The sequence below is a fragment of the Porites lutea genome, chromosome 2 (assembly GCF_958299795.1).
Source record: "Porites lutea chromosome 2, jaPorLute2.1, whole genome shotgun sequence".
In the NCBI taxonomy this organism is placed as follows: domain Eukaryota; kingdom Metazoa; phylum Cnidaria; class Anthozoa; order Scleractinia; family Poritidae; genus Porites; species Porites lutea.
The window spans coordinates 29,420,241-29,436,015 of NC_133202.1; the positions used below are offsets into that span (position 1 = coordinate 29,420,241).

Genomic DNA, 15,775 nt, shown 5'->3' on the forward strand with positions numbered 1-15,775 from the left:
ATCGCAACTGAAATTGTCATAATGACAACTTCAGTTGCGATTCCTAGTAAGGATTGTACTCCATGTGAAAAAGTACGTTGAGGAGAGAAAAAAATACCATCAAATTAACAGTTTCTTTCTTTTATTAGTGCTCAGGTGCTGAATCAAAATAAAGTTTATACTTTAGGACCGTAATTGTGTGACGCGAAATTACATCGCACCAATTGAAAGTTTTTCGGTTTAACTGCTCAACCGCTGTGACTACAGTATGATCTATAAGGGTCGCGGTGGTCGTCGTGGTCGGGGTGGTCGTCGTGGTCGCGGTGGTCGTGGTGGTCGTGGTGGTCGTGGTGGTTTTGATGGTCGCGGTGGTCAAGGTGGTGGTCATTGTGATCGAGGCAATTTCTATTGCGATAGCTTCCTATCACCTTGGTATAATCAGAGAGGACAGAACAGGCGTGGCAGCTGCGGTCCCGCCGCTCCAGTCCCCAGGCTACCGAGAGTGATAAAAGAGGGAAATTTAAGTGCAAAAGAATTAAGACGAATTTGTACCAAGTGTAGGACGTGAAATTAAAACAATGGATACTGGAGCTCAAATCGAGCATCAAAGCATTAGCCGAGAGATGTAACGCAATAGAGAAATCTCAAGATTTTGTTTCCAAGAAATATGACACTGCCATAGCTGCTCTCCAAAGTGTTAAATGCCAAACAGCCAACCTCGATAAAAAATACACGACGATTACAAATTCGCTTGAAGAGAAACTCGGTGAGCTGGCGGGAACAATCGACAAACAAGATCAGTCACTGTATCGAGTCGAATGCGCTCTTCAGGAAACTTAACAGGATCTAAGGAGAGATTGTTTAGAAATCAATGGCGTACCGATCTCATCGTATGCAAACCCTAATCAACAGTGAAAGAAGTTGGCTCGCTTGCTGGTGTTGAAATTGATGACCGCCATATTGCCGCCGCGCATAAGCTTCCAGACTCAAAGAATGTGAAAAATCGTCTTATTGTGAAATTTATTCAGCGAGATAAGAAGGAGGAACTATACAAGAATCGGAAGAACCTGGTAGGGAAGAACATCAGTCACTGCCTTCGATTGAAGATGGAAATGGCAAGATCTTTATTAACGAATCCTTAACTAGTTATCGTAAAAGGCTCTTTGGTCGCATAAGGGTACAAGAGAAGGAACAATGCAAAATATATCTGTGGACAAGCAACGCAACATTATGCTGAAAGTAAATGATACTTCCCCCACACAAGCCTTTACGACACACGAAGAATTTGAGGATTATCTCGACCAGATAAGCAATTGTTGAATGACCTAATACTATTTGTATTTTTAATTTGTTAAACTTTTAGGAATTAGACATGTCATTACAAAATCTTGCCGTCATGAATACACTGCAGGTATTTCCCTTCTATGATCTTGATGACAGGGGAATTTAGCTTTGTGATTGGTAGTTGGACTGGACAATTTGATGAATTAATAACATCTGGTCTCTATAACCTTAGCTTCTACCTAATCCAGATAAAAATGATGAAGCTGACTGTATACTGAAATATACAGTGAAAGACCTTATTTCTAATACTAAACTACAAAAAGGCGATCATTATTACTTCCAAACACGGCACAAGGATCTTTTTTCCCATTTCAATCTTATTCTAAGAAAACGCCGCGAAAAGCGCTCGAAAATACGAACGAAATGTGCTCATGCCCCCTGGGCATCCTATTATACTCCTTAAATCGAATTTATTCAATATGGCCGCCGTATCGGTAAACAGGTCTATTGTTTTATTATTCATTCAAAATAACTCCTAGTTTAAAAATAACGCTAAAACATGCTTACCCCCATCGATGTTAAGTTCACCTGCGATAGTGCACGTTTAGGGTGGTTTAGCTCCGCAAATATTCTCCAAATAGCAGATGTCGCCCTTCGCGTTGTGTTCTTACTGTTCTTGCCTTGTTTTTAGCTATAATTTCGCCTAGTTCTTACTCTTGAAATGAGTGAAATGTCCGCCATTTTTTGTTTTCACAACCAAAACAACTCAACCTCGTCCCCAGGTCTTCTCGGTTAACGGTGCCTTAACCAGAAGACAACCTCGTCCCCAGGGTCTTCTCGCTTTCCAATGTGGCGGCGGCAGGAGAGAAGACCCTGGCACACAGCAGAAATCACGTGACCGATTTGTCCACGGAGAGAGGAAATTTATTCAAAATGGCGGCCAAGATAAAGAGTGAGAGGATCTGGGTACAAGGTCTTGAGACAAAGAAAAGCTTGCGAGAGTCACCCGCACATTGATCAATTAGGTTTGAATAATAATTCACACGAGCAGATTTAAGAAGTGCAGAGTCCTGATTACGAACTTTATGGTAATTATTCCAGTCGCCAGGGAGGTCAGTTTTCAAGGCTTTCTTTTTAAGGCGACGACGTTTACGTTTGAGTTGTTTAATGTCATCATTAAACCACGGGATCTTTGGACGACTTATCATAATCCTTGTTTTAAGCGGGGCATGCTTGTCCAAAATGTCAGTAAGGGTCATGTTAAAGCAGTCGGAGAGTGCATCAATGTTGTCCCAGTGCACGCTTGCACAAAGCATAGAAGAGGCAATATCAGCTGAGAATTCGGCAATATCAATACTTTTGAGTTTACGAAAAGTCATTTCTTTGCATGATAAAGCTGGTCACGGGAAGCCAATAGGACACTGAATAATAAAATGATCGGAGATGGGAAAAGTAGCTTTAGGAGGAGCAAGAACAACATCATCCGACAAACGAGTAACAATGAGATCCAAGGTATGACCCGACAAATGGGTCGGGCCGGAAACGTGTTGCGAAAGACTAAACGTTTCCAGTAAATCCGTAAATTTCTTGGTGTCATTGTCACGGAGGTCACCTAGATGATCCTTTAGGGGCTCTCTTAGACTGGACCACGAAGTCGGAGCTCCAACGCCTAAACAAGTATCTAGATGAGATTTCTGTTAAAGTTAATAATAATAATAATAATTTATATAGCGCTATTCAGCTACTCTTTCATAGCGCTTTACAATGATCAGGTTAACGTAGAACCTAAAAGCTAAAAAATATGATAAAATACCGAGATAAATTGGTTACAAAGCTTAAAAAATATATATACATTATACAAAAAATGTAAGTTGAAAATCTAAGGTCTAAAAATACTAAGATAAAATTACAGATAATGAAAGAAAAAGTTAAAAACCATAGGCTTCGTTAAAAAGATAAGTCTTCAAATGTCTTTTAAAAATAGCGATTGATGGAGGTTTACGAATGCTAAGAGGCAAGTTATTCCATTGGCTTGGCGCAGCAATGCTGAACGCCCGATCTCCATAAGTCTTTAGTTTAGCCAGTGGCACAGTGAGCAGTTCTTGCCCACTGGAGCGTAAAGACCGAGAGCACTTACGATGGCTCAGGGGACTAGAAAGGTAAGAGGGTGCTTTGCCATTGGGTACTTTATAGACTAATAACAGGAGCTTGAAAATAATACGTGAATGTACGGGGAGCCAGTGTAGCTTGAGCATTATTGGGGTAATCGAATCATACTTCCTTGTTAACGTGACAATGCGAGCTGCCGTATTCTGAACACGCTGTAATCTACAAACTAAGTATTTTGGAATACCATATAGAAGTGAGTTACAGTAGTCAAGCTTAGAACTAATAAAAGCATGGATGAGAATTTGAGCAGAGTCCTGGGTGAGATATTTGCGAATCTTTGTTTTATTCCTGAGATGTTAATTCCTTATTCCTTATTAATTCCTTATTCCTGATAATTTGCCTCACTACATATATATCTTTTTTACATGTTGTTCCATGCGAAAGCAGTTGTCCATGATGACTCCTAGGTTACGTACAGACAAATTAGGAGCAATGAACTCATCTCCAACTCGACCATATTCAAGATTTGGTCTATTTCGAAATTTGGAGCTAATGACGACATGTTCAGTTTTGTCCTGATTAAGTTTCAATAGGTTTTTGCACATCCAAAGGTCAATTTCTTCAACACAGCGCTCAACACGCAACTTCGCCTCATCAAGATCAGCACAGCAATCGGTATTGAAGGAAATGTATAGTTGCGTGTCATCAGCGTACAGATGGTACAGTAAGCCATGCTTTTTGATGATATCAGCAATCGGCGCAGTATAGACAAGGTACAGCAGCGGGCCCAGTACAGACCCCAGAGGCACCCCACGCAACAACGGTCGCCTTGATGACATGCCCTCTTCTACATTAACAAACTTTTGGCGGGAGGTTAAGTAGGACTTAAACCAGGCCAATGCAGTTCCCTTCACCCCAAAACGGTTCGAGAGTCGAGATATTAGTATTGCATGATCCACCGTGTCAAATGCTGCTGAAAGGTCTAATAAAAGTAATATGACCGACTTGTTTTGATCCAAAGAACACAAGATGTCATTATGTACTCTAAGTAGTGCTGTTTCAGTTGAGTGAAATTCTTTGTATGCTGGCTGAAACGTCTCGTCAAGATGGTTGGTCATAACATGCTTCGTCAGTTGAACTGCAACAGACTTTTCAACCAGCTTAGAAATAAACTTTAAATTTGAGATTGGCCGAAAGTTTGTGAACTGCTTTAAGTCAGCAGTTGGTTTCTTTAACGTAGGTGAAAGAGAAGCAATCTTTAGGGCATCAGGCATAAAACCAGTTGTCAATGACAAAATAACCATCCTGGTAATAGTAGGTAGGAGGACAGAACAACAGGACTTTCTTAAAGGCTTATAAGCAAATTGCTTGACGTCTTCTTAACCCGTCTAACGTCTTAGTAATAAAATTAGTTATGTCCTTTTTTCTTGAAAATATGTCAGATAATTTATTTACTTACTTTTTTTCTTTTGTGTGCCATTGATTGTGCCCTATTGTCTTATAACTGTAGTTTTTTCTAGTTTTTCCTGTAACTTTTAAAATTTAATAATCTAAGTAATTATATCTTTACTCAACCTGCATTCCTCGATTTATAGCCTCTGCTATTTGCGGGTTGTTTACGTCAGTATTTGTTTAATTTGTAACTAAGATTGACCAAAATTTAGAAATTTTTGAATGTTTATCCTAATCAGCATTTCATTTTTCACTTTTCAGATAAATTCCACTCTAGCTTCTTACGCGGGCCCCAGAATTTCCCACCAGAGGGTTTAATCCTTTAATGACAGACAGTATACAATGCAATCGACGGCGGCTCTCTCCTCAAAGGTCGTTAGTACAACAGTGGTGTACCTTCCAGTAAGCTTCATTCCTGGGCCTGTCCTGCCAGTCCCTGAAACAAATTCTAAAAAGTCGCACTCCCCATGCGTCGTAGACTCGGCTGTTTCTACGGTAGTAAATGGGCTCATACCGTGGCGGGTATCCCCTCTCCCACGGATAACCCGATTATTGAAGGGGTTAGGTGTGCTTCCAAGAGGATTTTAGGTTTGATGAGGTCTCCATAATTAGGGGAATGATATTTTCTTTGATGAGGGTTTCATCATTAAGGTTCTCAAAGGCAAGAACGACCAACTTTGTAAGGGCGATGAAGGCGAAGCAGGAGGGGAAGGTAACTCTATTGTTTTCCACCTAAGTTTCTTGACCCACTCCGCCTGCCAGTATGACGTCACACAATAACGGGTAAGAGCCTCGGGTCGCTTGTGCAAATTAGCAAGGGATACGACAGTTATTTGGACGAGCGAGGTCGAGGAAAAGCTAAGAAGCTAACAAATATCGCTATATATCGCTTATTTGATCGAATGTGTGTGGGCTTTGGTGTTGCTATAATCTGCTTGCGTATTTAAAACCGTTTTGATATTTTGTGTCCGTGATTGTAAAATGTTATTAATTTGTTTTGCGAGCCGTCTTGCGGGATCGCCATATATTTCACGGGACCGGCAAGGTCATCAAAACTTAAATCTTTTTTTTTCTCTAAAATGGGCAAGGTCTAGTCTCCAGAATAATAATAATAATAATAATAATAATAATAATAATAATAATAATAATAATAATAATAATAATAATAATAATAGTAATAATAATAATAAAACATTTATAATGCGCAAATTCCATAAAATGCTCAAATGCGCATGACAAGATTAAAAACGAAACTGTAAAAGGCTAAAAAGCTAAAATTACAATTAAAAGTAAACTACCGAATAGGAGGTTCCATTCACAGATCATGCATGTTTAGGAGCCCACCATTTAACTCTTGAGGTGGGGGGAAGAAAAAAATTGCATGCAGCACAAATCTATTAAATAGAAAGCTTATTGGAAAAAAGGTATCTGCACCAGCAAATTTTGCGAATTTTTGCATCATTTTTAGTGGTTATTTTATGGATAATATCTATATGTCACTACATTGACAGTATTCCTCAGTTCTTGAGGAATCAGAATATATCAAAATAAACTATGTTATGTCACCCAAAAGGTGTTAATTTAATTACCACCTAGGGTCGCACGGAGAGAGAAAAATCAAAATTTCAGGAGAATCCTTAGAGTTATTGTTAAAAACGAAATGTAACACAAATAAGGACATAGGATAGAATAATTCTGTGTTCGACCACGGCACAGCTCCAATTAATCCACCCTCCAGGGCACAATTTGCTATTTTGTAATTTGATCCACATTTTGACATCAATAACTCAGCTGTACGGCAAGTGAAGCGCGCCGATGTATGAAGATTGTAGAAGAGTTTTATTCAAAATTGAAAAGAATTGCTTCTCTAATGTAAAAGAAATTGGCAGAAAAACAGACCAGAGGATTAGGGGCCAAGAAAATGTTTTAGCCTCCCGGCAAAATTGTCAGAATATGTCAGGTGAGAAGACACACCGATGTGATGTAAATTTAAAACAATAACAAGCCCCCAAGCCCTAGAAAACGGAGTATGTTTCAAGAACATAACAAATATTGATGAGGAGCAAGTAACACCACTCATCACAGCTTTAACAGAAGCAAGAAAAATCAAGTTGGACATACAGCGGCTGTAGTTTGTCAATGAATCCAAGCAGTGAATAGATTTTGTTCAGCGCATCAAAAGAACTTGATGCTGAAAAGAGGAGTCAAATTGCGCTCCTGCCGTCCTTTTTCTTATTAACGGAAATGAAAATGTTTCTTTAACTTCCGGTAAATCAGTCAACTTTTGAGTAGATTTTCTCTTAAGTCCGGAGTTTTATTTTGGAAAAGGGATTTCAAAAGCTCTTGATCTGCATATTGGCCAAGCTTAGGACCAATAAAAAACCATAAGCTGTCAAGACATGTCCCTCCTCTGAAACAGCCGAATTTTTTTCAGTGTTAGTTGACATCATGACAAACACACACACCACAAACTGTACTAATTTACACCCAACACCCACCAGTGACCCACTGTCGAAAGTTAAACTTACCTTTTTTACATCGTCTTAATCATCAATGTTATTACCCTAAAATCTCTCCTGGATTTGCCCCCAAAAAATAATTAAACGAAACCTTTTATTCTTTTTTCGGGATTTAATTACAGAAGTACAGGTGTATGCCCAATACTGTATTAAAATGTGGTCGTCATTTAGCTTCCCCTTTCAACGCTACAGCTACGCGAACTTTGGGAGGAATGATACGGGGTTTCACTGGCTCTGAAGAGCTGAAAATACGCACAATGTAAAGTATAATACATGCATACATGAACCTCCCATTTGCTGTGTCTAAACTCCTCAATCTTGCTGTGCACTGGCCCTCAAAAGTGTGACCGGTCGGTATGATTGCCCGTAAAATTGGCTCGACGATAGAAAGGAATCTTTAAAATTCATTACACCACTCGACATGTCATTCCAAAAAAGTACTTAAATCTTGTTTTCTATGACAATAGAAAACCTTACAGAACCTTAGAATCTCCAAATCCAAGAAATCGGAACGGTATTTCCGTGATAAAATCGAAATTTTTATCCGTCTCTTCGAAGAACACTTTGCTCGCCATTTTGAAAGTCGTTGACGCGAGACATGACGTCATAGTGGCAGGCGGACTGTACCACAGATTTCCTTGGAGACACCTTCCCCCCTCCCTGAATCGAAGTGATTTTTTCGGAAATGCTTGGCCCTGCTTGTCCTGTCAAGCTTCTTAAGAGGTACCTTGCTCATTTTTCCATCCCTTCTAGCTCCAGGGAACTCAGTTTTAGCCCCAGGTCCCATGTCTCGCGGGAACAACTCCTTTAAGTTAGTTTCCCAGGACGAGCCTCTTAGCTACAGGGTGTTTCAAAAGTTCGTTCCGATTTTATATTTTATTTTGCGCTAAACATTTAATGCTTCTTCAGGCAAATGTACACTGATTCAGGTAAGAAATTTATCGAAATAACCTTTCAAAGCAATTTCAAACTAAAATTTGAAGAAATTATAATATTTTTCAAGTTTTGCCCCAGATTTGCACGTACGCGGGTTTTTTCCCGCCATATTTTTCCTGCCTATTTTGTAGGGTTTTTTAATTTGTTTTTTTTTGCCGCCTTCTTTTATTTTCTCTACTACTTCACGAAAACGAAGGCCTACACTGTTTGTGCTCGAACTCTAGAGCTCAGGCATCTGTTTTTACGGTCTTCTGGCCATTCAATCAAAGAAATTGGTAAACTGTTGAAGAAGTCTGAACTATTTAAGTGAACAAGTGGTCAAAATTAAAGACTTTAGAAGACAAACCAAGGAATGGATAACCGTTGTTTTTTAAATGTGCGAGAAATGTTATCGAAAAAGCTGTAAGTATATGCCTAATAATTCTACAAGACAGAAAGGTAAAAAAATTCAACTTTACAATATAAGCTAATATAAAAGTTTCGAGTACAACAGTATGAAGATATATGACCAACAAAGATTGGAAAGCCTTGAAGAGAAAAAAGCGGCGCACATGCGGACATGGTGTGCAAAGGATTTGAAAACTTTATAGCAAAGGGCGACGGGCTGGCAAACTCACGTGATGTGAACCCCTAGAGACCATCTGGACTATCGTTGACAAGACAACATACAAAGATCCAGCCCCCAAAACACTGGACGAGCTAAGAGAGTGACTACGCTTCGCGTGGAAAAATGTTTCTTTAGACACACTTTGGGAGCTGGTACATTCTATGTTATTTCTGACGAATGAGCCCGCGAAGAAGGCAGAAATACAACAGGGCCTGGGTATTAGGCCGGGTACTCCATGGGTAGCCATATCGGGGGTATATAAGGCTGCGTATATCACGTGTACGTCATCTAGGCTTCCGAACCAAGCTCTCTTTGGTTTTTCTTAAATGTTTGTTTGATTTGATTTTAAGGAGCAACCTATTCTCGAATACATTGTAAAGTCCCGTAGGAAGGGCTTTGAGCTTGAGCCTTGGTTCCTACCCAGATTTCCTGCCCGCATTTTTTCCCTTCGCGGTTTTTATGGGCAGGTTTTTTCTGGCCTCCGCCTAACCGAATTTACTTCAGTTTGTAGGCGGTAGCTCAGCTCTGCTAGTTTTCAGCTTTTTTCCCGTTTCTTTTTATGTACGTGTACAGTTATCTCAGTTTTGCACCTGCTCCTTTGCATGATACATTTAGTTTCTATGTATGCTTAGGTAAGCTGTCCCGGAACCGCTCTTTAGTAGGCGGCATAAGTCTCGTTTCACGCAGTTAGGTTGCAGGCAATGTTACAGACCTTTAGCCAGGGTCGTTATCCATTTGTTTACCCTCAATGTCCTGCCCTAGGCTTTTATGGCAGCCTTACTGGTTATTGGGGCTACGTGCCTTGTTGGGTACATTAGTGAAGATAATTCCCAGTTTTCCTGGCACTCAGCCTCTGTGCCCCTGAAGTGTTCCCGGTCCCAGTTATCCGTTGATCAGAGTTTTATTAAATTTCCCTAGCCTAACTAGCAGCCTAACTGGCACTATACCTGCGTGCTTATTTGGGGGATTCAGGTCGAGATCGACCAGTTGTAGCAGTTAGTTCTTTCTTTTTGCTTATCCTTTGTGCTAGTGCTTTGTTCTAGCGAGTGTTGTACATTAGGTATTCACCCATAATTACCTATTATTGTATTTACATATTAAGTACTTTGTAGGGTTGGTTCTCGCCAAGCCGTCCCAAAAGAAACTTATTTGTCATTACGTTTTGTCTGTTGATGTTGTGTAGTGGAGTCAAAATTTTCAGTTTAACGGCGTCGAACCCGTAGTACCATCCCAGAACCTGGGTTATCTGTGTTGAAAGTCTGGTGGAATGTGAGGGGAGCCTGTGCGAGGTTAGAAAGGTTACGATAGCTTGTACCTGTGGGACTATTTATATAAGGATATAGTCAACCACCACCTTCCAACTAGGAAAGTTAAAATAAGATCCAAATCTTTACCCTGGATTTCTACTTACATAAGGAAGCAAATAAATCTTCGCTATAAGTTACTTAAGGAAGCCAAGTCATCTCAAGATCAAGTCAAATGGGAATTATATAAATCCAAGAGAAATGAAGTAAAAAAGTTGTTAAAACAATCGGAAGCTGCTTATTGGAAACAGGAATTTATGAATTCTCAAGATCCTAAGCAATTTTGGAAACTAACCAACAAGGTTCTAAGGAAAAGTAAGGATAGTACTATTGGTCCCATAATAACTGACAGTAAAGATGTATTAACCAGTGATCTAGAAAAAGCTTCTTACTTTAATGAGTTCTTTGTTAATATCAGTGAAGAACTTACAAAGGATTTGGAACCTCTTGATCCAAACACCTTAACTTCTTATGTAACAAGAGTCACTCCTACAAGATGCGACATAGAGTTAAATTGGGAGCTAGTGAAGAAGAAAATTGAAAAATCATCAAACCCGAATAAAGCTACTGGACCGGACCTAGTCTCACCCAAGGACCTTAAACTCCTTGGGGAAATTCTTCTATCCATAGCCTGCTACCAGTTTTCAAGAAAAGTATAGATGATGCAGTTTTTCCAACAAACTGGAAACTCTCACGTGTTAAGCCAGTATTCAAAAAGGGAGCACCCACTGATATGAGCAACTTCAGGCCCATATCTCTCTTAAGTATCCCAGGAAAGATTCTTGAAGATATTATAAGCAACAGCATAGACAATCACATTGAAGCTCAGAACCTGCTTAGTGACAATCAATGGGGCTTTCGCAAGAATCATTCTACAGAGGGTCTCCTTCTTCATCTTACTGACACTTGGAAGTGGGCCCTAGATAATAATCTTAAAGTTGGTGTTCTGTTTATTGACTTCAGGAAGGCCTTTGACTCGGTGAACCATACCACCCTATTACAAAAGTTGAAAGCTGTTGGTATATCAGGAAATTTACTATCTTGGATGGGAAGCTACCTGTTAAATCGTAACCAATTTGTTCAAGTTAATGAAGTGAAATCAGACACTAGCTCTATCAAGTTTGGAGTACCACAAGGGTCAATCTTAGGACCCAAACCGCTCTCCCTTTATGTCAATGACTTTCCTGAATCTGTAACCTCGGGAGAACTTTATATGTTTGCTGATGATACTACCATATTTACCATAAGTGATAATATTGATACTATAATTAAGGCCATGCAAGTTATACTAGATCAAGTTCTTAGTTGGTGTGGTGCTAACAGATTGATTGCTCATGAAACTAAGTCAGAAGCCTTATTATTATTATCTAAACAAAGATTCATTGGTCCATTGTTGCCTTTGAAGTATGGTGAAAAATTTATTGAATTAAAATCATCATGTAAATGTCTAGGAGTAACTATAGACAGTAATCTTTCTTGGCAAGAACACACTAAAAGTCTGTTAAAATCTTTTCATAAGAAAATAGCAGTCCTCAGAAGAATTAAATTCTTGCCATCATCCATTCTACAGACCATTTATTTTAGGACTGTACTTCCAAGTGTCTTATACGGAATACTAGTATGGGGTTCCTGCTCACCTGCACTAATGGATGATCTTGAGCGTGCTCATATACGAGCTTCTAAACTTATTTTTAAACTTTCAAGGAATTCGAATGCTGATCAATTAAATAAATTGAAAGGCTGGAACAATTTATCATTTTACTCTACTTAGAGACTGTTAGTAGAAGCGTATAAATCCTACTATAGACGCAATACCAATGTTTTAAATGATCTAGTAATGTTAAAACAATCATCTCACTGCCTGAGGAATTATCAATGAATATTGAATTTCCAAGTCCTAAATCAGAAATTGGCAGGCTGACTTTTAAGCATAGAGCTGCCATTGCTTGGAACTCACTTCCTGATTCGATCAAAAAGTCTTCTAGCTTAGAATGTTTTAAAAAAAGACTTAGATCTAGCAAGGACTTAATTAATTCTATCAGCTATAATAAGGAATCTTCCATGGTAAGAAATAGGAATGAGGAATTTCTTTATTAATCTTATTTATATTTGTATTGTTATTATTATTTATTATTTAACTTCTGTTGATTTTCTATTTATTCACATGTATATACTTTAGTTTTTAACAAGTAGATAGGCAGGTCCACATCAGGACTTCAGTCTTGCGTATTCTGTAACCTGCGTTACCAAATTAACTATGTATGTATGTATGAAACGAGGCAAGCACGTTTCTGGCACGCTTTACCGAGTGACCTATCATGGCGGAAGAGAGGAAGCGACTGTTGAAGGAGTTGCTTCCATTCGAGGCCTTGGAAGCTCCCAAGTGGCGAAAAACGGAAGACATTCCAGTCAAAGAGATGGTAGCAAAAATAATGGAATACAGCAAGGAATGGGAAGGACAAAAAAAGGATAATTATGAAACTGATTTGATCGAACAAGTCTACCAAGACTTCCTCGTTGAGTTTATATTACACGTGAACATGGAGGAGGAAAAAGGCTTTTCAACCTTCGAGGAAACGGATGCCTTTCTCAAGAACTGTCACGATAAAGGTATCACCTCAAAGAGCCAGCAGGAGACTCTAAACGTGAAGAAAGCATACGAACACTTGCTGGATAAAATTAAAAGAGAAGAAGAACCGAGGAATTATGGACTCATGGAAGAGAGTCTGCTACAAGAGACCCATCGCATACTACTTCAAGACGTCCCTCTCGGAGATAGCCGCACGAAACCTGGTATATTTAGTAACCAAAGACGGTTTGTCGATTTCGAAGGAGAGAGGTACAATTATCCATATCTTCCAGAACCTGAGAAAATGGAAAAGGCTGTTGTCGCCAAACTTGAAAAGTGCAATATTCTGTTCGATTGCTGTACCAAAGACGGTCTGAAAGACTTTGATGACTTTTACTATCTTTTTAAAACTTGTGGGTGGATGTTATTTGAACTTCTCGATCTTCACCCCTTTGGGGATGGAAATGGCAGGCTTTTCCGGATTTTATGTAGTTATTTGCTTTCAAAGTTTTCTCCATTTCCTACGCCAGTGTACAATGTGTGGACTGATTCGACCAAAGACGATTATTTAGAGGCACTTGTGCGTACGAGAAAAACAGTTGAAAGACATCCGACTGCCTTAACCACCATGATAATCGAGTGTAGTTACTATGGATGGAGGAAATTTTTTGAAAGACTTGAAGAAAAGAAAAGGTTTAGAGAAAACTGATAAAGTGAGTTACCACCCAAGTCTTCAAGTTGAGGACATAACAAAAAAAGTAGAATTTTGATGCATTTTGAGGTAAACTTGGGTTTTGCTAAAGAGCCATGGTTCATTGCCTATGGTAAGCCAGAGGGCAAGCACAAAAGTGATTCATTCCTGATTTTCAACCTATGCATTACTGTGCATGCATGAAAATTTACCAGCGAACAAATATCTGTGGAATATCAGGACTGGGCCACCAGGCCAGTGGGCCTCAGGCCACTGCATGGCTGCCGGGCCTTAGGCCATGGGTCCTGGGGCCTGAGCCTGTTTTTACTAAAACCCAAATTTAAGTAAACTTGGATAATCAGTGGCTTACAGCGAAGTCCTAAATCTTGTGCATCATTACTGCAAAAGACTACAAGAGGCATTTTTACATTGATCTGTGTAAGTTAATGTGGGAATTAATGTGAAAAACCCAAAGAAAGCCCCAGTGACTAGATGTTGCAGTTATTTTAATGAAAAATTTGCTCACCTGACTGTCTGAGAACTTAATTTTTTATTTTACTGCATTAAATTGTTGCACTTGCTCTTTGTAGGATAAGATATATCAGTCTGTAACTGAACAACAATGCCTACTTCATTTAGATACAATTGTTGTACCTAACCAGGGATTCTGGAAGAAGGATGTATTTAATTAGTTGACTTATAAATCAGTTTATGCATATATACACCTAAAATAAGTGGAAATTTCATTTTAAAATTTATAGAGAAAAGCAAACGTTTTATTAATAAGACTTATTATTTTAACATTCAATCAAGTATTAGTATGTGTAATCAAATGGTGACGAGTGAAATTAGGGAATAATTTCACGCGCGTTTGGACAAAACGCAAGTGAAATTATTCCCTAATTTCACGAGTATACCATTTGATTACCTATTAATATCATGGGTGACGAATTACGTTAGCAATCTTGGATTTTTGACATGTTTATCCTGGATCGTATCGATCGAGAACTCCAATCTCTCAAATGTTTAGACCTTAAATTTGGCTTACAAAGTTCAGAATTTTTCAGACTTTTTCGGCAAAATACCCGTGAGAATCCTTCTTGATGTTCTCTTGTGTGTTCAGGTTTTCTAAAGCGTCTTTTTGTGCCCTGACATCTTCATTCACAGCATTTTAAAACTTTGTCGCCATCTTGACACTGAGACGTACAGAAGGGTTGCCATGGCAATTTTGTAATTTCACATGTGAAATTACAAATTAACGCTGAAATTTCACTCCAAAATTAAGGAGTAATTCGTCACCTATGATATTATTTACTTAAAATAATTCAATTTTAATGCAAACTGGCACAACAACAAAAATTCAGTATTTTCAAATTAGTCACCAATAAAATTATTGTAAAGTGAACATAAAGAGTCTTCTTAATACACGTTCTTAATGCATGTTTCCTTGTTTATATTTTCCCTTTTACTGAAGGAATATTTTTCTGTTCTGCGAGATTTTGCTCACTGGAGCCAAGAAAGTGTTACTTAACACTATGTCAATATTCAGTGTAGAAAAAGTGGGATCCACTTTCAAGTCACACCAATTTGTTTAGAAGATTCACAAAACTTGTTTCATTTTATGACCTCTTATCAGTTGTTCACCAGCAACAACTGAAAAGATCATAAGACAAAACTAGTTTTGTGAATTTACCTAAACAAACTTCCTTTTCTTTATTGACATTAATTTAACTAGGCCATATTGAATATCATTGTGGATTCTTTAAAAAGACCCTCTAAAGTGTTGTCATGGAATTATAGTCCTAAGCCGGGATTAAGTAAAGGATTTATACCAGAGAAAAATATAAAAGTGAATCAAAAACTCTGCAGACCATTATTAAAACTGAAGACTAGAACAAGATATTACATTGACCTACATTTCCTAACCCTATGCCTAGGTCCATCAGGCCCTGGTAGAAATAAAGTAAGGATTGAGTAAAGTAAAGATTATGTAACAGACTAACCTGTGAAGAAAAGCTAGTGATCAATAAAAAAAGCTCTGAGTTTAAAAGATTAAAACTGCAGTCTTGAGCAAAATATATTGACCCTGGTTGAAATGAAGTGAAGACTATGTAGCAGATAGTAGTAATAAAAATTATTATAATAATAATAACTCTGGGCATAAAACTGCAGACTAGAACAAATACACCTGTCCACGTACACACATACATACATACATACACACATACACACATACACACACACACACACACATACATACATACATACATACATACATACATACATACATACTTTAATGCATAGCTCCCCCTTGGGGTCTCTTCC

The 15,775-nt window shown here is 38.5% G+C and overlaps 2 protein-coding genes across 2 annotated transcripts in view; one reads left to right on the top strand and one right to left on the bottom strand.

The window, feature by feature from the left end:
- The window catches only part of LOC140928239 (uncharacterized), a 240,002-nt gene that overhangs the window by 70,160 nt on the left and 154,067 nt on the right, over positions 1 to 15,775 (bottom strand). The gene's annotated exons all lie outside the window — the stretch shown is intronic.
- On the top strand, positions 12,509 to 13,468 carry LOC140926006 (uncharacterized). Its single transcript, XM_073375820.1, has one exon. It carries the CDS (start codon positions 12,509 to 12,511, stop codon positions 13,466 to 13,468), a length of 960 nt encoding a protein of 319 aa, XP_073231921.1.

Coding starts and splice junctions, on each gene's coding strand:
- LOC140926006 (XM_073375820.1), top strand. CDS start 12,509: ATGGCGGAAGAGAGGAAGCGACTGTTGAAGGAGTTGCTTCCATTCGAG.